The following is a 26,196-nucleotide window of genomic DNA, read 5'->3' as shown; positions in this document are numbered from 1 at the left end:
CATTCATGGAAAAGGCGCTTTTTATTCTCCTATTCAAATTACCTCCTCAGCTGTAGAGACGCTATTGTTCATTTTACAAAATAGTTTAGGGAATAACTTACGATTTATTCTCAAAGAAATGCCAACAAATTATAGTTATTATATGAGTAGATGCCTGATTTTCTACATATCAAAAGAAAATGCGAAATATTTTTTATTTCTTCGAGCAGTTGGTTTGAAAAAAAAAGTTGATGGTTAACATATACACAGAATAACATTTATCGAGAATTAGAACAAATAAACGCATTGTTATCCGAAAGATAAGAAATTTAGGGTGAATCCCATGAAAGTAAGTTTTTCGTGGGTACATGCGCTCTGGATAAGATTTAAAAGCGCCCCTATTTTGGAGAATTTGAAAACTAAAATTTTCGATAATCAGAAAAGAAAACCTTAAAAATTTTCGTTCATATTTAGAATCATCTCGCTAAATAATTCAAAAAAATTAATAATATGTACACAAAAAATATCGATATATTTATATTTTTTAACGCTACTAATCATTATCTAAAAATTGCTTAATTAATTTCTAATCACATAATTAAAATTAATTGATTGATTTTATTTTACATATTTATTAGATTATATATCGATAAAATTTAATAAATTCTGTTTTAACAACATTTCAGTTCATTTTTAAATGGATTTGATTTATAATTATTTAAATTTTGTCCTTGCCAATAATAAATAAGCGCCTACGTTTCTTCCCTGCGGCTTCGGAAAACACATGGCGTTATGCAGTATAAGCATCATATCTCCTTACGGCATTCATCCGTATTTTCCTAAATTTCACGTTTTTTTCACATGTTTTTGCCATGTGTACGGTTTTTTACAAATGAAAAATTTAAATAATATACCGTTTTTTAATTTTATAAATAATTGTTTTCGATTCGATTTTACACGAAATCGATCCATATTTAAAGCGTTTTTTATTTAATCGCAATAAAATATGCGTATCTCAATTGGAATTAAAATTAATTTCAAAATATTCAAAATTAATCCTTTTAACATTTTACGAATTTCTGACTCTCGTGAATTTTCAAAAATTGGTGCCATTTAAATTCAAATAAATAATTTATATATTATAATTTTGGAACTTGTCTAAAATTAAATTCATTTACAATTTCTGTGTAATTTTGGACTAGTCCAAAATAATTAACAATTTTGATGTGTTCATAATTACCTACCTTTTAACACCAAAAACGATCTTCCAAACGCCGTTCAAATTTTCTCTATATACAATTTTACTTCGACAAGTGAGCAAATTTTCACTAAAATAAAACTTTATGAAAACATAACCGACTTAAAACGAAGTTTTAAACTCGTATTATACAAACGACGAGAAACCCGGTAAAGGAGCACGCGATCGTGCCATATTGTTCATAACAATTTGTCCACCATTTAAACTGACAACCGCACTACCTTCTGGCTCCGAATCTGTATAACTTGAATAATTCCGTACTGGTTTTTGTCGTTTCCATGACTGTCGCAATGAATCGTTTACATTCGCATAATGATTAACAAACGAATGTGGATCCGAGCGAACACTTTCATTTTCACTTTCTGATCCCTGTAAAATCACAAATATTTTAATATTAATAATCTCACCACCAGGTAAATTCACTCAAATTTGCATTAATTTTACCTGTGAATCTGTCGAACTAATTTCCGAAGGTTTCTCCGTAACACTACTATCGTCTGGATTTTCATCATATCCTTTTAGACTTTCTTCATCACTATGATATGCAACTGATGCAGGGCTTGGACGTGGAGGTGATTTTGTCAATTTTGCATTTGGAGGTAACGTATGATGGGGGGATTTTCTACTTAGTGTACTACGCTTTCCTAATGAATTACCACCTCCGGGTAATGTTAAGCCTCCCGAGCATTGTCGTGAACGATATAATTCCATAGCTAGTTCTTGACGATCTTCGATATCCATTGCCATGGATTCTTCTAGTGTTTTTTGTGCTTCTTCTGTAAGGGTAATAAAATATAAAGTTAAAATATTATTATTTTAATAAAATATTGCTAGTTCGACGCGTACGGTACCCGTGACTAAAAACAGGTAATTTTTTTTTTTTTTGTGCAATTTTATTACAGATATGACATACAAATTACATAATGAACAAAATTAATCTTAATATTATTTCTCTAGCCTGCTTTTCTTAAGATGTACATTTTCAGACTGTGGGTTTAGTTTTTGTCATTCTTTAAAATTTGTTTGTACATACTTAGAATGTCCACATCTAAAAGAAGCCAGGTAAGGTTTTTACTCAAAGTAACAAATAAATGAACGTATTATAGATCTTAGGCCAGAGAAACAGTATCCCAAAGTATTTTGGAGACAATTCTCTTATAATTCTTACACTTATAATTCTACTTTCTATCTTACTTATAATTCTTTTCAATTTTTAAAGATAATAAACTCTCTGAATACATCCTATAGTTTCCGATTTTCTAGAAGAAATAATTATACTTTCGCCTGATTATGCAGAAATCATCGAGGTTAAACCATATTGAATTTTAAAGTTAACATTTTTATTTAAATAAGCTTGATTTTTTTATTTTCAGCTAGAAATAAAAGTCTAAGCTCCCAAAAATCAGTAGAAATCGGTAAAATCGAAAAAATCATAAAAAATTTGTTTATAATTTGGATAAAAATGAATATTTAAGGTAAAAAAACCTACTAAATTAAAAATCCAATTTATTATGAGGTAGTTTCTAAGATATTTTGATATTTCTTAGATTTTCGTGTTTTACAAAATAATTCCCGGTCTATTATATTCTGTTATATACTCCGACGATTACTAATTTGTGGCCACAAATATACAAAGAAATTAATAAATAAAAACTTACGTTTATATTTGTAACTTTTACTTTTAACGCATAACACCGCTATAACCATTATAATAATTATTATTGAAGCCGCTGCAAGTGCGACCATAAACCATGTTTGCCGATAAAATGGTTTGTATTGTAAATATCCATATTCCATATACAATTTAGATGGAGTCAAAATGGATACTTTAGAATACGCTGGGAAACTAATACCATAACGATTGTATGCAAATACTCGGAACGTATATGATGTAGATGGCAAGAGACTTTGATACGAAATCGTAAATTCTTGGACAGGTCCATTATTTGTCTTCGTTACAGTTTGCCAACGTCCATCATCTGTAAAAATTTATGAAATTAGTACAAATAAATTTAAGATAAATTAAAAAAATTATACCTTTCTTCTTCGTTTCAATATAGTAACCCAAAATTGGCCCTTTCCCGGTAGCTCCATTAATCCAATGCAATTCAACACTTGAAACAGTTTTATCAATAGTTAATTCTTTTGGAGTTGTTGGTGAACCATCTTGAGGTCCAGTTGTTACGTTTCCTGTAATTGCGGGTCCATAATCTATAGTTTGGGCGCGTACTGTAAACGTATATGTAATTTCTTCTTCTAAACTTTGGATTAACAAATTTGTATCCGCTACTTTTTGTTTTACTTGTTTACTAAATTCTGTAAAAGAATGAAAATGAACTTCTCTTTCTTTAAATTTAAATTTTTTTTAAACTTACGTTCATTTTGTTCTGTTGTTTCGTATGTTACCAAATATCCAATAATATCACCGTTTCGTTTTTTGGGCGGATTCCATGATACCATTAAACTGTTCATTGTAATTTCGCTGAATGTAAGATTAATCGGTGCACTAGGCAATCCTTGTAATGTTTTAACAATAATCGGCTGTGATCGTGGGCCATCTCCAGCAGGATTAAATGCTAGAATCTGAACACGATACTCAGTATATTTGTCTAGGAATATCAAACTATGCGATGTATAAGTGGCTGGTATCACTTCAATTTCTTCTTCGATTTTCTTGTCTTTTTCGATTTCTTGTGGTGAACTCGTCATTAAATAAAATATCTGGAAGAAAAATTTCAAAACATTAATTATAAATGTTATGAGATACCCATAATAATTTGGGTGAAAAAACTTACCTTGTAGCCCAGTAATTCACCATTTTGCATATGTTGTTGTGGTGGTTTCCATCGTAAACGTACTTCCGTAGAAGATACAGCTTCACCTTCAAACGCGCGTGGTTCTCCTGTAGGCACAGCTTCACCCACATAGACTGTAACTGGTGGACTTGGAGGTCCATCACCTTGCGAATTAAAAGGAATCACGACAATTTCATAATTTCGATCCTGTATTAAATCTTTCAGTATAATTTTATCCTTTTTGATTCCTTTCACTTCCTCCTTGGGTGTTGCTTGCAACGCAGTAGGGAAATCGGATACAGGTTGGAAGACAATTCGATAGCCACCCGTTTCAATATCACCACTCCAGAATAATTCATCAATTGCACTCCAATGTACTTGAACACTTGTTGTTGTGATAGGTACAACCCGTAAATCGCTTACACCACGACTAGGAGCTGCTGGTAAAGTCCGCACTTCTTTAGATTCTTTGCTAAAACTACTTGGACCCATATCATTTGTTGCTTGTATACGAAATTGATAAATTGTAAATGGTTTTAAATTCACTGCTGTATATTCTGTGACTTGTGGGTCAACACGTTCGGGTATTGTTTGCCATGGACCGAGATTTTCGGATTGTTGAACCGTATAATATCTAAAAGAAGTCATATCATATTTAATTTACCTTCGAGCTCTGAGTTCGTAGAACTTCGTTATTTTAGAAAAATTTTACCTTAACGGAGCAAATCCGTCTCGACCTGGTGTCCAACTAAATGTAATTTGTTGACTTTGTATTTGACTTCGACTAATTTGTGGAATTGATGGAGCTTGAGGTATTTCACGATTATTTGTGGTATAAACTAGCGCATGTGCCGTTTTACCCCAACCTAATTTTGTTTGAGCCGTTACAGAAAACATATAATAATTTTCTGGTTCCAGTTCTGTTGCTCTATTAAAAAAAAAAAAAAAAAACAAATTTCAGTTTGTGATACTCGAAGTTTAAAATTTTGTATTTACCTGTAAGTTCGCTCTGTAGGTGGAAATTCACGTGAAAAATTATAACTGGTTTTACTATTTAAATGATAATTTACACGATATGCTAGAATATTTCCATTTGGATCTTCGGGTTCGTCCCAAATTATACGAGCTGTTGTGAATGATACATCAGGAAATGAAACGTTTGATGGGACACCCGGAGCTAAAATTTCAAAAATCACCTAATTAGAATTTCGTTCGCAGATAATTTAGTTAGTCGATTCTAAGTAAAAAATTCTTTAAAACTTTTATGATTTCAAGACTTTTCAACTTACCATCTTCAAAAGTTTGCACTCGAACTGGTGGTGTACTTAACACGCCATCTCCAAGCCGTGTAAATGCCAGAACTTGAATATGATAGACAACAAACTTTTTCAACTCTGTTAATGTGGTCGTAAAAGTTGTGTTGCTTGAAATTAATTTATATTGAAACGATGTCCGTAAATTAGCTCCATAAAACACCTTAAACCCTTCAATTTGTCCATTTTGATGTTCTTTCGGTACGTCACTCCATTTTACAACGATGGTTGTCGATGATGTTGCATTTGCTTCAACATTTAACGGTCCAAATGATGGTACTGATTCCCGCGTACGCTCTAAAGCTTTCCGACTCATTTTTGAACTACCGACGTCATTGCATGATTGCATACGAATTTCGTAAAGTGCATATTCCTCGAGATTGTCTAAAACATGTGAATTTGCTGTGGGATCTTCAATGGCTACATAATTAATTTTTCCAGTCCCAACTTCGATGTATGTGATATTGTAGCCACGTGGATTTCCGTACCATTCAATTTGTTGGAGAGGCTAAATAAAACAAGAATTTACGAATTTTAGAATGTGCATTTACTTTTAGAATGAAAAAATAGTTATAGGTACAGGACGTTATAAAATCACAGCTCCAAATAGTAGTGATTAATTCCTTGCATAAAACTAAGACAATTCTTACTTATACTTCGTTTTGAAATTTTTGTTCAATATTCTAAAAGTAATTTATGAGTTACTATCCGAGGGTACTTTTTTGGGAAAGAAGACAGGTAAGAGAAAGGCAAGCGTTGTACTAAATCCGTCCACTTTATACACTACATAAATAATAGAAGAAATACACTTACAATCCATCGTACACGAACTTCAGTTGCACTCATCGCCCGAACTGTTACATTTTTAGGTGGATGCGATGGTGGGGCTTGAATAGTTTGGAATTCCTTGGTTGAAACCGAGGGCTTTGATGAGCCCACTACATTTGTAGCAATCAAACGTAATTTATACACCATAAAAGGTACTAATCCAGTTACCGTTATCGATTTCGCATCCGGATCCGATATTTCAAAGATCACAAACCATGAAGTATTTCGTGAAGTTTGAGCTTCCACTGTCCATTTCGTTATGGACGAATTTCCATCAAAACCTGGCGTGAATTGTAACACCACTGAGAATGCTTCAATATTTGATAACGCTAGCTTTGATGGTGGCTCTGGTAAAACAGGTTCAACTCCTGATTGAATTACAGCAACTTTTGGCGGACCTGCACCTTGAGCTGTCCACGCAGTAACTTCAAATTTATAGTGAGTTGATGCTTGTAAATTATTGATGCGTAAGCTTGTGATGTTCGCTGAACAATTTTGTGTCCGGATGGAATCTGGGTTATCCTTAATTTGATAGGATAATTGATAACCGATAAGAATTCCATTTGTCTGGCGTGGTTTCGACCAAATTACTTTGACTGCCCGATCACTGATTTCATCAAATTGCAAACTGCTGACTTCATCAGGAACTAAAATAATAAAATTCGAGAATTAAAATATGTATAAAGTTCAATAACTTTGGTTCCAAGAAGGTAAAAAGTTTTCAGGTATATACATATTTTAAAAAAAATAAAATTTACTTACCATCTTCCAAAGTTTTAACTTCAACAGGTTCACTTCGTTCACCATCGCCAGGATCAGTGAAACAAACAACTGTAATATTGTATTCACTAAATTTTTGAAGACCAGCCATAATTGCTGATTGCTCAGCAAGTGGATCTAATAAATTCGGATGCACAGTCATCATTTTTTCTTCAACCATTTCCCCATTTTGATTATCCCAACGCCATGCTTGAATTTTATAACCTTGATTAATTCCATTAATTTTTTGTGGATTTGGAGGTTTCCATGACAACGCAATAGCAGTTGAATTTACTGGCTCAATTCTTGTTATTGTTGGTGGGGCTTCTGGTACCCCTTCTTTTGTTTTAATTTTTGCACCCTCTGTGTACACCCCCACTCCTTTATTATTATATGCAGCAATTTGGATATTGTAATCTTTCCATGTAATAAGTTCTTGAATTAGGAAATTTCTTTGAGCTTCATTGGTGATATTCCGATACTTCCATGGACTTTGATTATATCCATACAATCGATATCGAATAATATAGCCTAAAATTTGTCCATTCCGATGTTCTTCTAATGGAGGCTGCCATTGTACGATTATTTCAGACGAAGATCTTGCTGATCCCACAAATCCAAGTGGAGGTCCGGATGGAGCTAATAAAGGAAAATCAAAAATATCAATTTGATTTTCTTGACAGAGGTATTTAATTTTGTGGTGATTATAAAAATGCTATGGGAAATCTATTTACATAAGTGGAGGAATTTATTTAGCAAATAAAAATCGTGCAGGAAATTTTTTGTAAACAAACACTGAGAATATTTTTCCCACCTTGTTTTGATTCACAGCATTTCTTTCCAGCTGCATAATATTTATACAGAAAATAATCTCAGGTTTTTCTTTTTAATAAAAATTCAAAGTGTTTATTAGTTTATTAGGATCAATATACACATATGTCTCTTCTGCAAAGACATGCAAATATTTATGTATTGAAATCTTTATACCCCATCCACACTCTCGCGGAGTACCTACATTCATTTTACTTCGCAAGTATCTCATTGCTTTGGCTGACATCGAAGTGGCAACAGCGGCTGCAGTAGCTTTAACAAAACTTTTGAACTGAGCTACACAAGTAATCACGCACTACAAGTATCTCCTCCATATTCTCGTTTCTCACCCGTGCTATTTCGCGAGAGTGTGGTGGAGGCTTAACAATATGTAGAAGAAATACCTGCGTAATAATTTCAAAAGTTTTTTTTTTCTTTACTCGAAATAATTATATCTTTTGTATATTGATCCTGAAATTTATATTTAGACAGAAAAACAAAAAAATAACAAAGAAACTCGAGACAAAATTCACTTACCCTCTTGTGGCAGTAAAATAACCTCGCTGGGTTCTGATGGACTACCTTCACCAACACTATTTACAGCACTAACACGAAATTGATAGGCTGCTGATGCTTTTAAATTTGTTAAAAGTACCCAACGCTGTGACGCCGATACGTTACTCAATTCCGTGACCCAATTCAATAATGGATCGGGTATTGGACCTGCAAGAAGTTCTATTAACACATATGGATATCAAAACGCATGCTTTAAACGAAAAAAACGACAACAACAAATAAATTAAATTAGAATTTTGTAAAAAAAAAAAACAACTACTAAGACAATAAACCATCCAAAATTAAATCCGAAAATTCCCGAAAATATATCATGCAAAATTAGTTATTAGATTAATTATTAAAAAAAAAAAATACAATCAGGTGATTGAGGGTAATAAGCGGGTAAGAATTTTTGTTCATCATTAATTTAGAAAGGTAATTATTATTTAGTATATAAAATTAGAACTTTAAAATCCCTACTTTACTTGGAATATAGTTAAAAACCAAAATTTTCGATTCCTTAAAAACAGTAAAAAAATAAATAAAAAATCACATTCCCCGTGGTTAAGAAAATCGAATTGAATTTCGAGTGAAAAAATTATGAATTCATCAGAAAAATGAACTCGTTTACAATGGTAGATTTTATTGAATTAAAAAAAAATTAATTATTAATTTATATGACTTTCCTTCAGGCATCGCCAATGATGAAATAATGGTTTTGCCGGGGTATATCGGAAATTAAATGGGAAAGAAATCGAGATTTCCAATTGAAACGTATTAATTGTAAATCAAAGTGTGGGATATTGAACTATACATAGAAACATAGTGGAACAAACTCATACGTTTCGAGGAGAATCAAGTGTTGGATGGAAAGTGTGTTGGTAGGAGTAGCCATCGCAACATAATAAATAAAAATTAATTGAAATGAACTTGTATTTTGTTCATAAATAAAATTGAATTGTGAAATGAATAAGTAGTTTCATTTACCAAATTCTACACAAAGTTTGGAATCAGTTTCAATAAGAATGTGGAAGGAAATAAATCACTTTTTCAACTGAGAAACGGATTCAATTTAATTTAATCGAAATTCAAATAGGATTTTTTAACCTAAATTAAAACATAAACATTTTATGTATAGGTCTGTCTTGGAAAACTTTAATGCAATAGCTTTCGGAAAGACTTCCATTAATGAGAGTTGCGACAAAAGGATTTTTTGGAAAATGATATCTTTAAGTTAATTATCAAAATAATAGAAATAAACACGCTCTAACTCTCATTACAGAAATCTCATCGCAGAAGCTTGGGGGTAACTATCAATAAAAACTGGGAAAATTACCACCGTTTTCAGCACCTTCAACCAAATGGTCTAGAATTGAATACAATATAAGATGGTTAATAAAACTTTGGTTGATCAATATGGCAAAAAATAACTTATTGTATGGGTGTAGCTATCATTAGAAGGATTCTAGCTATGCAGATAAAAAGCTAGCTTGGATAAACGCTTAAAGTCTCATAATATAGACTTAAAATTAGTTAAGGTTGTGTTTAAAAACAAAAATCCGTAGCCATTTTATAGGTGAAGAAACTGCGATGTAGCCAGACTAAACAAATTGTAAAAAAATGCGCACATGATAGATAGATGATCACTTAACGTAATATCCTTAATTAGCACCAGAAAAATCCTAAATTAGTTTTTACTTTGTTTTAGTTAAAACTCAGAAAAAACAATTAATTCCTATATTAGTTCTACACCATTCCTATAATAGTCCCAGAAAATAATGAAAAACCAACATACCAAATTCTGGAACTTCTCGTTTCTGTATAATAAATTGTTTGGTTGGACTATTTCCATCAAATCCAGGTGTCCAAGAAACATTAATCGCTCGTTGTGTAAAACCATCAATTCGTGTGGCTCGAACATTTGTGGGTGCAAATGGTAATTCAATGACATTCAGTTTAGCGACTCGTGTATCATTCCCTCCTGGAGATGTCACAGTACACGTATAGACGCCAACATCGGCAGCGCGAACATCTTCGATTTCTAGAGTACCATCTTCATGAAGACGGATCCGTTGATTATTCCCCAAAACCATTAATCTTCGGAAGAAATCATCATGTTATTTTAAAGCATTTTTACTAATTTTATTTAAAATGAGCCTGTTCATCAAATTTTAAAAAACAAAATAAATAAATAAAATTTCTTTATAATCTCTAAATATGAAGACACGGATAAACCAATTTTTATAATAAAATTTGAAACATTCAATTTGACAAATTTAGCTTATGCATTTAATATTTTATTGAAAGCCCATATAGTTAGTTTCTTTCGCCCTAAATAATGTTTAACTGGAGAAAACAAAGGTGTACCGAGGGGAAGGCAAGTCAGAGTAGCTGCCTCCCTTAAACCTCGATTGATCATTGATTTACTTGGAAAAAACTTGTTTTCGCATATATCGTAGTTGAACTTGCAATAAAGAATTTCTATGTGGATTACCTTTATTAAAATTAAACTTATTGGACAGGATCATTTTGGAAGATATTTTGGATACTTACTGTTTATTATGATACCACTCGATTGTATATGGGACAGATTTATCATTGGACACTTTACATTGTAAGGTTGCTGTGTGTCCAAGTAAAACTGATGTGTCCACTGGAGGTTGAATTATTTGTGTTCGAACTGTTCGCAAAAGAAAAATATTATTATAAATCTGGTATTTTTAGCAATATTTATGAATTCAATTTCTCTTCTCATCAATTCCCAAATCAATGTAGCGGTTATAACTACAATAATTTCGTTAAAAATACCGATATTTAAGATTTAACATTGGCTTACAACTTCATATATAGATGGCAGCACTTATTGTGAAATATAACAATTTTAAAGAATGCTATATTCACTTAAAATTTCAACGGTACTGTTATTTCATGAGTACATTGTTATTTTTAACGAAGTCACTGCTGTTTTGAAAAAATTGATCTAGGAAATGAGACTTAAGTTACAACTCAGTTAGTTTTGTTATTAAAAAATTATGCAAAATTTACCTAACACTGTTAAGTATGCTTCACCATGTACAACTCCTGCTTCATTAGCACGAGTGCACGCATACTTGCCAGCATCATTTTCACGTACAGCAGCTAGCAGTAAATCACCATTTTCATGTATTTGTACGCGGCCTGTCACCTCAATGCGAAATTCATCTGTAAACCACTAACTAATTCTAGCAAATCTAATGCCACAAAACAACACACTTAAATGTTATAACTAAAAATTTAATCAAAAATAGAGTATTTGTTTAATGACTTACAATATTAAATTATCTTATAAGGTGGGGCAGAAAGAACTTTCTGATTTGGAAACTGTCTAGCTACGGCTATAGTGATGGTAGCGCAGTGGGGGATATACAATACGACCTGTGTGTTCATGCCATATTTTGTTTTTTAGTGTAAATCGCTAAAGAGTTTATTCGAAATGGCGATTCGCCGAAATGGCTCAGCGTATCTTTCGCATTCACTTCGAGTTCAAACGATGTGATTCGATTTCCAATAAAAAGACAATCTCGAGTAGCAAGAAAGCGTGTTTATTTTTCCGAAATATATTTTTTTGTGGCCTTTTATTAGGAAAATCAATATTTTGAAATACTTTTTCAAACATAGTAGAATACCTTATTAAAAGTTTATATATTTTAACAAATAATAAATGCTCTATTTTGGATAAATTTTATTAATTTCTAAGAATTATTATTTGAGTTAGTAAAATTATACAGTGTTATAAATTTATTCCACAATATATGTAATGCCTTTTTGAATTACACTTGACTAATATAATTTGTCATTATAAATAATGTCTCGTGTAAACGATGGCATTCAATATTACAAGTAATTACAACAAATGTAGTTACGGGCACAATTGCAGTAATAATGACGTGGGTATTTGTGCATACTTATGTAAAAAATATAAAAAAATTGAACTAAAACAAAATACTCTATAATTTAGTATAGTCCTAAACCAGCGTACATTTTTCGGAATTATTTTCGGCAAATCGATCATTTATGTAGATGTTAGAAAGAAATATGGATCTTAACCAGTGCTGGATTTAGGCTTAGGTCCGTGAGGCCCGGACCTAGGACGCCACAATTTTAGGGGCGGCAAAATTGTCGTAAATTTCAAAGGTGAACCAATTTAGGAGCACTCCGAATTTTTTCAATAAAATGTATTGAATAATTTAATGATGAAATTTACTTTTAAATTTGCCGCAATGTTAATTTTTTAATAGATCAATTGGCTCTTATCAATATTAGTCTTTATCGAAAAATAATATGGATTATTAAAAAAAAAAAGAGATGAATTGAACAATTTTGAGAACACATTTACGTTCCTCAATGTTTATCAATTTTTAAACAAAAGTATAAATTTAAAAAAAAAAAAAAATAAACAACTTTTGTTTGGAACATTTTTTCGTATATATCATTGTTTACCCGTTAAAGAGCAAACTAGGACAAAACTTTGGAGTCCATTTTCTCCAAAACCATAAAAGATGCAGTTAAAAATTTGCGAGTAGCTTCAACTAGTTGTTTTGTAAAAAATTCTCGAAAAATGACAGTAAATCCTACTTTCGAAAATTTTAGAAAACCGAATAAATGTGCGGCCGAAAGGGCGGTATATCAAACCGAGCCTAGGCCGGCACTAAGTCTAAATCCGCCCCTGATCTCAACAAGTTTTACCATAACTATTTTTATGAATCATTAATATCTCTATACAGATAATTGACATTACTTCTAAAATTCAAGATTTGAGGAAGGAAATTTGATAGAAGTGCTCATTAATATCGATCGCAGTTACTCGGAATAGCGTTGTTGGATTACTTAAGAATTTTGTTAAAGTGACCTTCTGCAAATAATTCCAAAAAAATACGCTGATTTTATACCTGGTACAGAGTAGTTATATAAATTATATAAATATAGTAAATTTAAAAAAAAATTTAACTAAAAAAAACTGTGCATTTTGTTATTAAAAAAAACCAAAAAAAAAAAAAAAAAAACAATTTTCAAGGATGCGTACCATTATATATCCATGTGATGTTAGGGGTGGGTGCTCCAGCAGCTCGACAATATATTGTAGCATCTTTTCCATCCAAAACGGTCACATTATGTGGAGGAGTTTCCATTATTGGTATGGAAGCTAAAATTATAATGAAGTTTGTAATAAAAAATATAATTTAAGACAAGAAAATGGTTCTACAAAAGTTGTATATAATGCAAAATTTATTCTAGAAACTAAGAACAAAAATATTCTTTAATTTTTCGTAGAAAAATTTAACTGACTAAAATCACTAAAATGAATTTATATTGTCTAAGCTAATAATTGACAAATTATAGTCTAATATGTAATTTGTGTGAATGTGATAGTTCCTCCTCAGCCAATGGCATAATTTTTGTTTAGAATAATTTTCCAGGGCTATAAGTAGGGCGTTGCAGGCAAAATTTGTCTATATTTATAGTTAGAAATTTTTAAAATTTTAGATGATTTATTTAATAGAAGAAAAAATTGCTTCTGTGGTAGAAGCAGCAAAATTTTAAGTTTTCTTTCTTAAACAGTTCAAAAAGCAAAATTGTTTCACGCATATTTAACGTGCAATTTTTACAGAATTAGGCGTATTGTCAGTTTATAGGTAACAAGCAAAAATGTAATTTTAAATAAAAATGTTTCAAAAGATATAATCCAAATGAATTTGGCTTTATCTGAAATCTTGTAATTAAGTTTGAGCTTCGCTAGTAAAATTGATTGGCTAGTGAAATCTTTTCACAGCATACGATAGTAAGCAGAACCCAAGAAAAATTTCTGCAAGGTAAATGTAAGATAAGACCTTTCTTTCTTGGGCAAATGGAGACAGCTCACTGCGAAACAAAACCATGCACATTCAATAGTAATTCAAAAATTATAAGAGTGAACTCATATAATGGCAAAAAGGTCATAAAAAAAGTGGACTATAAAATTTATTTCTTATGTTTACAGCCCTTTTGCCATACTATAACATCATTCTAGGTGCTTTATTTAAAGATAATTCACATGCAAAAAGAGATTGAATCAAAAAATAATTTCTACAACTAAAAAAATTGATAAAGTGCAAATTTTCAATCTAGAAGGTGAACTGATTTTTTTCGAATCTGAGAAACTGAAATCAATCATCATAACAAAAAAAAAAAAAAAAACAATCGCAGCACAGTGCATTTTAGTTTGAGTAGTAAGTCTTGAGCACAATACAATAAAAATGTTGATAATCCTTACGCGTTGTATCAAAATGAAATTTTTTATGTCGATCTGACGAAGAGGCAGTACGTACGCGTACTACCCGACTACGTGATGGCTGATCCCGTTTTATTCGGGTATGTTTACTTCTCTCTGTATGAAATAATGTTAAAAACATCGAAATATATTTTGTTTAGAATTGTTAGACCACCTAATTTTAAAATAATACGAAATTATTTTTAAAAGAAAACTTACTTTTTACTTTGAGCCATGTGTACTCGGAATCTTGACCAGCATCGTTCGATGCAATACATTGAAACATGCCAGAATCTTCCATTAATAGTTTTTTGATGAGCAGTGACTTATCTTCTTGGATTAAGTATCTGTTAAAATAACAAAATTGTCATATTTGACAAGAAATCAAAATGATATAGTTTGAATTCTTTCGGTAAATTCGAATTTAGCTTCGGTAAATATAACAGATAGATGTCTTTTGGTAACAAATGGAAGGACAAAATGAATTTACCGGGGTTATATTCGAATTTACTGTAAGTATTTTCTCAGGTGATTTTTTTTACGACACATACCTATTTCCTGGCAGGGTTTCAACATTTATTGTATTTCTATACCACATAACATTTGGTGGAGGTTCTCCAATAACGTCACACGGCAAAGTGATTGCTGTTCCATAATCTCCTAGTGTTTCTGATTTGATACGATTTAAAAATGATGGTTTTTCATGTACCGTAATTTTGGCTGATGCTGTCACTGTTGGAAATCCGCCAGTTTTTAATCGTACTTGACACGTATAAATGCCAGTATGCGTTAAATTTGCAGACACTATCCCCAACGTACGGTTCCAAATATCATTAAAATTATAATTAACACCAGAATTATCGATTAAGATACCATCTTTTAGCCATAATGTTTCCAATTCATGCAGACGCCTAGTAAAATACATTTATCGTTAATTTTAAGTTCTGAAAACTAAGAAACTAAACAGCCTTACCTTGCATTAGAAATGCAATGTAATTCAGCCAATTGCTGATCCTTAATAATGGTTGTGTCTTGTGGCTTTACAATAATTTCTGGGGCAATTTCCTTAGAGGGATCACCAGTGATATGAACTCGAACGTATGCACTATATTCCTCTTTCCCCAACTGCGTATTTATCGTTCTTGCCCTAAAGACGAAAAAATCGAATTAGAAAACTCTCATCCACAAAAATGTATTCAAACGACTAACCTATAAGCTTTTTCATCACTTTCCTCTGACGATAAAATAATTAACTGGTTATCTCGCGTAACCGCATACTTGATATCATATGGAAGTGGTCGATCTTCTGCATCCCACGTGACTTCTGGTGGTGGATTTGATTCAATTGGGGGTAAATCAATTATAACAGGATGTCCAGATTCCACACTAATAGATTTTTCAGTTAAATCCTCAAATGTTCCCATATCTGTATATTATAAAAATGATTATTTTCTGGCTCTTTATGCAAAAGAAATTTCGATACATACATGCGACAGTCACTTGAATTTCTTCGCTAAATATCGAGCCTACATCATTTTTAGCTACACATTGATATCGTCCAGCATCTGATCGTTTTGTATTTAAAATTTTGTAATATGGCTCACTCGTAAATTCAGGCTGTAATGGTTCTCCATTTCGTAACCATTGATATTTTGGATGTGGATAACCTAAAAATTTCAGAAACAGGAAAATTTGTACAAAATTCTTTTTCTGCATTAAATTTTTGAATAATTAAATAATTTTTTTGATATTATTTGTAAGGAAGTTAAGGGTGAGAAAAAAGGATGTTGAAATTATGTGAATGGGATATAATATGTTTCCATATACAATCTGTTATATTTCTAAAAGGATGCAGGGCCAAAAATATTTTTCGAACCTGTCGAAAATTGTGTTATTTTAATAATATTTAAACTTTTCGTTTTATTTAGAACTATAGATCAATAATTTGTTTAATTATTTCATTTACTTAATGATGTGATAACGAGATATTTGCCTTTTTATTAGTGACGCTGCAATAAAAGAGGAAAGTATCATATCTCTTGTATTGTATCGACATGCTTCGCCTCGTTTCTACAACTGATAGTGTAGAAACTGGCTAGTGAAAGTGTGTCTGATGTTTCGATGAAATTTTGTATTTTGATTTATCAGAAAAAAGTTAATCATGAATCGCAAACAATTTTTCTTGAGTATGCGTGGTATGGAGGTCGGAAACAATCAGTTTTCTTTGTAGATTATATAAAAGCTCATACAAAACACTCAGACAACCTTGATGATATCATGTATTAGGGGTTAAATCGCTCTACAAATATAAGAAAATCTTTCAATATTTCTCATAAGCTTACTAATCGAGGAAATAAAACCGGTACAAAATGTTTGCCTGAGTGTAATTAATAAAGTCATATTCATGCGAACTTGTGCTTTTTCGATTTACCCCAAAGGGTGGGAAAGAAGTACCCTACTTCCGAACACCATTCCCTGAAATTATCGTCCCCTGATAGTTTCATCCCCTGAAATTATGTATTACTACTATCACTTTAATCAGGTAGGTGCATTTTCTCATGCATTCTACTTAGAGTTGTAGTTTTATTCAACCCCCTTTGAACTATCAAATGTAATGAAAATTTTAAAAGTGAAGTAAATGGTTTAGATCGAAAAGCCAAAAGTGAAGTTACAGAATCGAACTCCAGAACCTTTGTCTACGCTTTGTTCCTCATACTCCACTAATGTTTTTTTCCTGTTTAATAATAATGAAGCCGGTAAAATACAATATATTGTATCCCTGGTTTTTTTTTTAATGACACTGAGAAATATACTCACTCTGATGTGTCTTCGTAGGTAGAGTATACACAAAATTAAAAGTAAATGAATGAAGATAGGAAGTATATGATCATGGTTGAAGAGGAAGTCAGGGACGTGGTATCACACAGTGTGTGTGAAGGTGGGAAATTTAGAAGGGGATGGGTACAGAAGATAATATTTTATAAAATGTAAAACAATGTGCTGACAAAACAATTAAGAACATATAACATAGAAACTATACACAGAATGGTCCATAAAAAATGATACATGCAAGGATTAAATCATGAATACATTTAGGAGGAATACAAGTCCTTACAGCCACGATCTTTGGTAAGAGGAAGTTTTTTTGCAGTTGTTTTTAAATCAGAAAATTTGATATTTTCACGATGTAGGATTTTTGGGGATAATCTTTAATCAAATTTTTATTTACACCTTTTTGGAGTCGTGGAAGGATAGTGAGCTCAATTTTCTCGAATAGGAATCCATACCCAACAGCTTATTTTCCAAATTAGGTAATATCAGGATGAAAAATAGTTTGTTATCAAAAGATTTTCTCAATAATTATTAATTTAAACAAAAATATACAATATTAACTTTTTCTACATTTTTATTTTTTAATAATTTTTCAACCTTGATTATTTCGATAAATATCAATGTTAGTCTAAATTTTACCATTTACAAAAGAAATTAGTTTTGTATACTTTCGATAAAATCGATATACTTACAGCAAGAAAATAAAGAAAAACGTCTTTCATCCCAAGTAAGGGGGTCGGATCGCGGCAAGCATAAGAAGCAGATACTTTAAAGTTTTTGATTGTATCATATTGGATAAAGGGAATGGATTTTAAATCAATTTTTTACATACAAAATTCAGATTTCTCTTGGGACATGACCAATTTTGGTGGACCATTTTGTAAAAATGTATACAACATAAACTTACCAAGTGCTTGACACTGAAGTATTTTAGTTCGACCCTCACTTACTATACTGCTACTTGATGACGGTTGTGTTGTAAATCGTGGAGCTTGCAATGAATCTGAAATTAATATTTTTATAAAAATTAATTAAAGTTTGGTTGGTTAAATTTTTTTTCTTAATTTTCGTATTTTTTTTCTGTTCTTATGAAGACGTAAGTTATTATCAAGAATCTCTAGTTGTATCATTAAACATTAGTTAGTTTTTAAGAGATGTAATTAAGATTTTTTAATAATGGGATAAAATTTTTTTATCATGTTTCATATTATGACTTCTAAATAATAATTTAAGTTTCCTTGGCATAAATTGAAATTTGAAACAATAAAAAAAATGAAAACATTTGTTTTAAACATACAAAATAATTTCAAGAAAATATGAATAGAATGTTAGTTATATTTACGGGTCGACTTCTTTGGTAATCGCATGGATGCTATATAGTATTCCGCATTGTATTATGATTTTACGTATACTAATTCAGATTTTAGTCTTCGACAATGGTTATAAACTTGAGACTAAACTTAGTATACCTGATTATATCTTACATATATACAGAGTATAATTAACAACACAGTTCATTATCCTTAATCAAGAATAGGTCACGATATGGCATACCAAGACTTGACAAACCATTGCTGGTCCAATCTTGGACAAAGACAACACAACAAACAGTTTGTCCTGATGCCTAGGACAAGGCTTAACAAACTAGGGCTCGATTTATTAGTTTCGATTCAGGATTCGGGCTAATGGTGGCAAACTAAGGCTTTATAAATCAATGCTGGTCCAGATTTGATTCCATCGTCAGCATTGGCAGACCCTAAGTATATGCTTAAGTAAAAACTCTAAAACGTTTTCCTTTGACACTAACTTATTGAGGTTTCACTATATTTATATTGGATAAAAAATGTCATCATATAGAGAGACTAAAGCGAACATTCAACTGATTTATAAAAACCATTTTCATAATAATTATATTTTATAATAAAAGTAAAACCTATCATTATATTACAGTATAGAGTTGAGAGAACAGGTTAACCAAGCTAGCTATGGTTTAAGTAACTATACTTTATAATACTAAACATTTTATAAAACCAAAGATTAGCTGTGGTTTTTTAATAAAATAAATTCTACTCTCTGCGCTTCGTTTTGCTTGGTTGTTGATGATAATATACATGAAATAATGTTTAAAGAAAATTTTAAATAATATTAAATACACATGAGTACATATCAGATAGCTACACTTGACACTCAAAAAATGAATCAATATTCGATGATTTATTATCATCGGTTTTAAAATGGCGACAAATTAAGGCAGGTAGATATACGTTAGAGTCTCGATAGCCGAGACTCAACAAAATTTAGGGGTTTACCGATTATTGGATTTGTTCTGATTACTTGGATTGTATGGGAAAATTTATTATAAATAAAATAAGGTATTCTAAAAACAGTATTGGAATGTAGTAAGTGAGATTGTACACACAATATTAAGAGGCTTTTTTTGAGTAGCCCATTGAGGATAAAGTTTTATCGAAGTTTCAAAAAATCCGAGAATCCAAGCCTTCCAGCAACGTACGGAGTATTTTATTGTTTACTATTTTTAGCTATCAGTTGGTTAAGGCGTAACCAATTCCGTCCGCGGCATGCTTAAAGTAGCGCGTTCAATTCCCGCCGTCGCAACAAAATTAATTTAATTAATAGTTGTGTTGAGCTGGTGTAGTGCATGGTATATGGATGTAGGAGGTGGTCTCAGCCTCTGAAATTGAGGAGCTGATAAATGAAAATTATCAGCGGAAAGGTGGTAAAACACATATATGGTATCACAATGGGCTCTATAGCCTAAGCGTGTCCTTCGTAGACAGCCAATATAATCTAACCTAGCCTAACCATTATTATCTATTGTTGGAACAATTCTTCGCCAAAATTTTAAATAGAAAATAGAAAGCAAAATTGACCATTCTTTGTTGGAAAAATTAAATAAATCAGGTAAAGAATAAATTAGGTTTTTGCTATATTTGCACATAAAAACCTTTGCATAACAAAGTTGATTTGGAAAAATTCTTGAAACTAGCAAAAATTCAGATTCAGAAAATACCTTTAGAAGGTGATTTTTTGTTTATAATATGAAGTGATAACTATTTTGCTTTCAAAATTATCGAGTACAAGCGAACCTCGATAGCTCAAATCTCAAAGAGATCTAGTAGAGTTTATTTAGGTTCGAAATATCGAAGTCTATGAGTTTTGAGTTATTGAGGTTCTAAGTAAGTAGCGCGTGCCGTTTCCTTTGAAATAAAGAAAAATATAGTTTAAAAAATCTCTAGTCTTCGGCTTATGCTATGTAATATATGTTTGAAGAATGATTCACTTTTTTATGGCCTTAAGTGTACAATCGTAGAATTTAATGAGTATTATGTATATTTTCTCAGTGAACATTTTGTGGTTAAACTTAAAAGGTTATCATCATCAGAATATGATTATTATAACCATATATGGCCTGCTGAAATGTTGACAACCGTTTGTACTAACATATACCTACAGTGCAAGTACATATTTTCTCTTATTTACTGTATTATGATAATATCCATGGTAAGTGAAAATTATCCGAAATGTTTTTAGTTTTATATGACATTATATTTGGGATTTAGGACATGTTTATTCATATTTATATATTTTATATTTTTAAACTTCATAAAATTTTAGTTGCATATATTAGTCGTAGCGAGTTGCGTTATCGGTTTGGTATTTTTTGCAAGAAAATCCATGAAATTTCTGATAATATTTATAAGGTGTTCTTTAATTGACTGCAGAACTCTTTACTTCCTAAATAAGCTTATAAAGACGAACGAAAAAGTTATTTACCAAATTTCGATCTGAGGCCTAATTTAGGAGATAATTAACCAAATCAATAAATACATTTATCCAATAACAAAGTTGTCTTTATCGTTTCATTTAATTATCATATTATCTATCTCATTTTTTTTTAAAATTTTTATATATTTATTTATTTTTTTATTTATTTATTATAAACGGGCAGCTAACCCTTTACAGAGCCCTTTTTATTGAGCCCAACTTAGTAACTTATGTCTATTGTGAATCGGGTCGACCAAATGTTTACTTTGTTTGCATCCCAACCAATATTTATAGCAGTTAAAATAGAATGCTATTGTATTAACCATGGGCTTTTCGAAGATCCAGGGAAAATGGGCTTTTCGAAGGATGATATTATTGTATTGATCATGGGCCTTTCGAAGATTATGCGGGCTTTTTGAAGATTAAGAGAAAATACACGATTGTTCCGTGGCCATATGTTATTATTAGCAACTATGTGTTTTTGTCCATTTAATATTGATTTTCTTAAGATCAGTTCGCAAAGAGAACCTCGTCGATTTCAGATTTACACTTATTATATGGGAAAATCATTCAGAAAAAATCGAGTACATTTCCCAGTAGATAAACAGATAAATTCGTGTATCGCTAGACAATTAACAGAAACTGAAACCTTTTTTTGGTGTTACACATTGGATATGAACATTAAATTGAATGTTTACAAAGTAAATACGTTTGTCTTATTCCTTATTGCCTCGCTAGTGATGATAATTTAGACCAGTGTGTGATTTAGTTTAATCTAGTCACTGTATATCTATCCCCCAGCAGTTGTACTATAAAAATGAATTCATACATACATTATTTGTATTTACCGATTTATTTTGCTTGTACTTTTTCTCATGTAATTGAAAATGGTATTAACTTTGAATTACATATAATACATAAAAGATATCGTTGGTATTGGTGTAGGAGTACATCATATATGTGACAACGAATAACGACGATTCCACAAAGCTGATTAAGGTAAGGCTCCATAATAAGTGTAAGTACATTGAATAGATAGATATATCACAGTACCGACTACAGACTATATATTACGCTGAATTGAAAAGTTGTCAGTGTATTTATTATATACAGTAGTAAGGCATTCATTGATACTTAGATCTATATAACCATACAAAAAGTTTGGTCCAAATTGAAGGTTGAATTATCTAAGAATTTTAAACAAAATCTTTAATGTCAAGAAATTAAAAAAATGGGTTTTTCAAAAAAAATCAGCTTTCAAACTGTTTTTACGATTCCTAAATTTCCAATATAACGTAATCTAATTTTCCTTGACTTTTTTAGAAATGTATACAGCCTTAGAAGACGGTAGTTGTCTGATGTCGAATTTGCCATATTATGTATAAAAATGTAAAATTAGACTTGATACCATGACAAAATTTGAAAGTGAAATTAAAATTGATAAAAAAACGACGAAGTTATAAGCAAATTTTATATGTATTTCTATGGTGATATACTTCAAAAACTTGGGGTTATATTTGCCAAAATCTGAAAAAGCTGAAATTTTCACGGGTTTTTTGATTTTTGACAAAGTTGCGCCGTCGCTCAAGGTCACGAACTTGCATTATACATTGAGACAACATCATTAACAAGTCTGCTAAAAATCAGAACTACCGGATTTGACGTTAAAATTGATGTATAAAGTTACGTCGATAAATTTTGAAAGGCTTTATCTAGGAAAGTATTGGGTCTACAGAATCCATTCTCGTCTCATATTGTAGCAAATTTAGTCGACTTTAAAAACGTACTGAAAAGGTTTCATCAAAAAACTAGTTCTTTAGGGTTATAATCGCCAAAATCGAAAATTTTCACGGATTTTTCAATTTTTGACAAACTTGCGTTCAACGCTCGAGGTTACAAACCTGGATTATTCATAAGACAAACATCAAAAACAAGTCTGCAAAAAATGGGAACTACGGGATTTGATGCAGACTACCCCGGACTTTCAAATGACAAGGTTACTGTATTAGTTATCAAGTATAGCCAATGATCAGTGAATTATTATTATCAAGAAATTTCAAAAACATGATGACATTGTAATTCCACCTTCAATGGATTCCAAACTCTGTGTTAAAGATATATATAAAAGTTAGTATATATAATATATATTTTGATTACTTAACTTTCTATCAAGAGTATCTGTATATAGTAGGGCCTTATAGTAAATTTGTGTTATGTGGTTTTAATACAAATACAGGTGAATTTTATAATGTTGTAAGTAGTTATATAGCTACATACATTTTTAAGCTGATTCGTTTTATTATAATAATACATCAATAGGTGAGTAGGTAAGTAACATTTTAAAATAAGTATCAATAGATATTAGTTTTATACTACAATGCGTTTTAAAAGTACCTAACGCATTGTCTACATTTTATTCATAGACATTGACTTCAAACGGATTGATCGATTGATAATTTGTCAATAATAAAAAAATAATAATTAAAAATAATCTAATTTATTCTTCGTGTATGTATGAAGACCAAAAAAAGGTAATAATATCCGATTTAAGTTCACCGGTTATTTTAAAATTTTGATTAGCCCTATTTAAAAATATTCAATAAAGTTGCAGGCTAATGATTTTAGGTCAGTTTACCCTAATAGTTAAATTTTGTAAAATTTGAAGGAATGAAAATTAAATAAATCCTCCAATTATCTAGCTTTTTATTTACAAAGAGTATTAGGCAAGAAATGTGTTTTAAAGGAATCCAACAATTGATGTATCTGACGTACCATTTTTCTGGTTAAATATCGGTCTATATGATTGAAAATATAATTAAGAAGCGTTGGACGATTGAAACTTTTCAGACACATAGTACCAATATACAATGATTATTCAATATCTTCAATTCATTTGAGTTCGTGATTAATATATTACATACTATCATGTATAAAATATATACCTTTGGGTGCAACTTGAACTGAACAGCATGCAGAAGCCAAATAAAATAAAAAATAGGGACCAGGATTACTCTATACTCAAGCAGTATTAGAGTTATATCATTGAAGTGTAAACGAATACGTATTAAATAACATACGTAACACAAAAAACGTATCAAATATTTTGTTGTTTACATGACAAATTTTTGGGAGGACTTAAAAAGTGAAGTTAATACCTCTTATTGATAAGAAAAATTGGTCAAACTACAAAAACAATTCTACCAGACGTATATCAAAAAAGTTTCAAGAAAAACGAATAATGTCCGATATCACAAAGTCAAAAAAATAAATTTTTCAAGACTATCAACAACTATTATAAAAAGTTTGATGGTCTTAAAAAATTTATTTTTTCGATTATGAGATAATTTTTGTATTTTTCTATTTATTTTTGTGTACCTGTAATTTTTGGTAATGTTTTACATATTTATTTTTAACTTTGTAAAGAATGTGTTATATGAAGAAATTTAGTTGCTGACGATGGTTGCGTTGCAATCGAAATATCGATATTTAACGAAATGTTAGTCTGTTGTATGTTTATACTATGTATATGAAATGTACCAAAGTATACTAAGTTTAGTCCCAAGTGTGTAACGCTTAAAAATTTGATACTGTGAACAAAATGTTGGTATTTGTGTTCATAAAACCACCTAATTAGTCCATTTCCGGGTGTCTGCCTGTCTGTCGGCTGCCTGTCTGTTGTCTGCCTATCATCTGTCTGTCTTAAAACTAAAAGAGATATTAAGCTGAAATTTTTATAGCGTTAGGACGTAAAAAATGAGGTATTGCTCATCTACTTCGTAAATGAATATAGGTCAATTGAATCTTGGGTCCGTAGGACCCATCTTGTAAACCGTTAGAGATAGAACAAAAGTTTATATGTAAAAAATTTTTCTTATAAAAAAATAAACAACTTTTGTTGGAAACATTTTTTCGTAAACATCACTGTTTACCCGTGAGAGCGATAATTATGCACAAATTGTATAGTATGTATTATATGAGAACATCAGTTACATATATATGTGTGACATGTATGTGTAATGTGACAGAGTAATCAATACTGTCTATACATGGTATTTCAATAATTAACTCAGTCAATTGTTTGTTTTCACTTATTTTTAATTATATTTCTTAAATAAAATTTCTTAATATACAATTTTATTTCGATTATCGTGGTATTTATTTCAATAAGTATCCATTCAGTAGATTTTGCGTGAAAATTCGAAAGATAAACCAGAAAGTCAGAAGATTATAAAATTTATCTAACTATATCACCGAGTCTTAATACTTTACGATATTTTGGATGTTTTGTATACCCAATTTTTCTTTCAAATAATAGCTGCTCAGAATTGTCGAAAATTATCTAAATATAAAACAAATAATAAAAATAAATGTCATTATTTACTGAAATCTGGACGACTATTTACGACTTATGTTAATCGGAAGCCGGGAGAAACTTGATTGCTGGAGTCTCCCGATCAAATCTGAAGAAATGGCAATTCAACAGACCGGTATGCAGCTCGCAAAATGAATCTGATAGTTCATTTACACATTCTAAATATTCTTCAGTTTGGTATAAAAAAAAAGTAGTAAAAGTGATATGGAGTTGATTATTAACAGAAAATAATAGACTTTGAGTCTATTACATTGTCGCGTTGCGATGCGTTCGATGTTATTCAATTGTTCTATCACACAGTTAATGAAATAGACTATGCAATGTATATTGTAAAGTGTTACTATCTCTGGGTAAATAAAACTAGTACATATATAGAGAAAACTAAAAAGTAAAACGTTGGTACTACTGTGTAATCATAATAGCTGCGGTACTATGCACCTATCCCATTATCATCATTATGTTAGCTGAAGAGCCATTGGGGAATACGAAAAATGTTTCACTAAAGTTTATTAATAAAACATCATTCGTTACGACTTTGAAATGGTATGTTTAATGAGTTTAGAAAAATAAATTTTTCAAACAAGTTTTTTCAGAAAACGAATTTTCTAGTATTACCGGTGTAA

General features: G+C 30.9%; 1 protein-coding gene across 2 annotated transcripts in view; it reads right to left on the bottom strand.

Annotated features, from left to right (window-relative positions):
• Window positions 1–673: 673 nt before the first annotated feature.
• LOC123295444 (protein sidekick) overlaps window positions 674–26,196 on the bottom strand; it is a 170,662-nt gene continuing 145,139 nt past the window's right edge. Inside the window, exons 2-23 of one of the 2 annotated variants that reach the window (XM_044876797.1) lie at window positions 18,323–18,418; window positions 16,071–16,250; window positions 15,793–16,009; window positions 15,557–15,730; window positions 15,135–15,494; window positions 14,803–14,930; window positions 13,360–13,479; window positions 11,343–11,498; window positions 10,851–10,977; window positions 10,093–10,394; window positions 8,280–8,477; window positions 6,936–7,571; window positions 6,159–6,820; window positions 5,322–5,853; window positions 5,029–5,209; window positions 4,745–4,960; window positions 4,033–4,666; window positions 3,613–3,958; window positions 3,275–3,553; window positions 2,896–3,216; window positions 1,682–2,013; window positions 674–1,606 (exon numbers count right to left, since the gene is read on the bottom strand). In XM_044876797.1, coding sequence (XP_044732732.1) covers window positions 1,364–1,606; window positions 1,682–2,013; window positions 2,896–3,216; window positions 3,275–3,553; window positions 3,613–3,958; window positions 4,033–4,666; window positions 4,745–4,960; window positions 5,029–5,209; window positions 5,322–5,853; window positions 6,159–6,820; window positions 6,936–7,571; window positions 8,280–8,477; window positions 10,093–10,394; window positions 10,851–10,977; window positions 11,343–11,498; window positions 13,360–13,479; window positions 14,803–14,930; window positions 15,135–15,494; window positions 15,557–15,730; window positions 15,793–16,009; window positions 16,071–16,250; window positions 18,323–18,418 — 6,440 coding nt within the window. In that variant the 3' untranslated portion in view covers window positions 674–1,363. The remainder of the gene's footprint in view (window positions 1,607–1,681; window positions 2,014–2,895; window positions 3,217–3,274; window positions 3,554–3,612; window positions 3,959–4,032; window positions 4,667–4,744; window positions 4,961–5,028; window positions 5,210–5,321; window positions 5,854–6,158; window positions 6,821–6,935; window positions 7,572–8,279; window positions 8,478–10,092; window positions 10,395–10,850; window positions 10,978–11,342; window positions 11,499–13,359; window positions 13,480–14,802; window positions 14,931–15,134; window positions 15,495–15,556; window positions 15,731–15,792; window positions 16,010–16,070; window positions 16,251–18,322; window positions 18,419–26,196) is intronic. The other variant, XM_044876798.1, reaches the window with a different exon arrangement.

The sequence above is a fragment of the Chrysoperla carnea genome, chromosome 3, assembly GCF_905475395.1.
Source record: "Chrysoperla carnea chromosome 3, inChrCarn1.1, whole genome shotgun sequence".
NCBI lineage: Eukaryota > Metazoa > Arthropoda > Insecta > Neuroptera > Chrysopidae > Chrysoperla > Chrysoperla carnea.
This window is presented reverse-complemented; position numbering and strand designations above follow the sequence as displayed.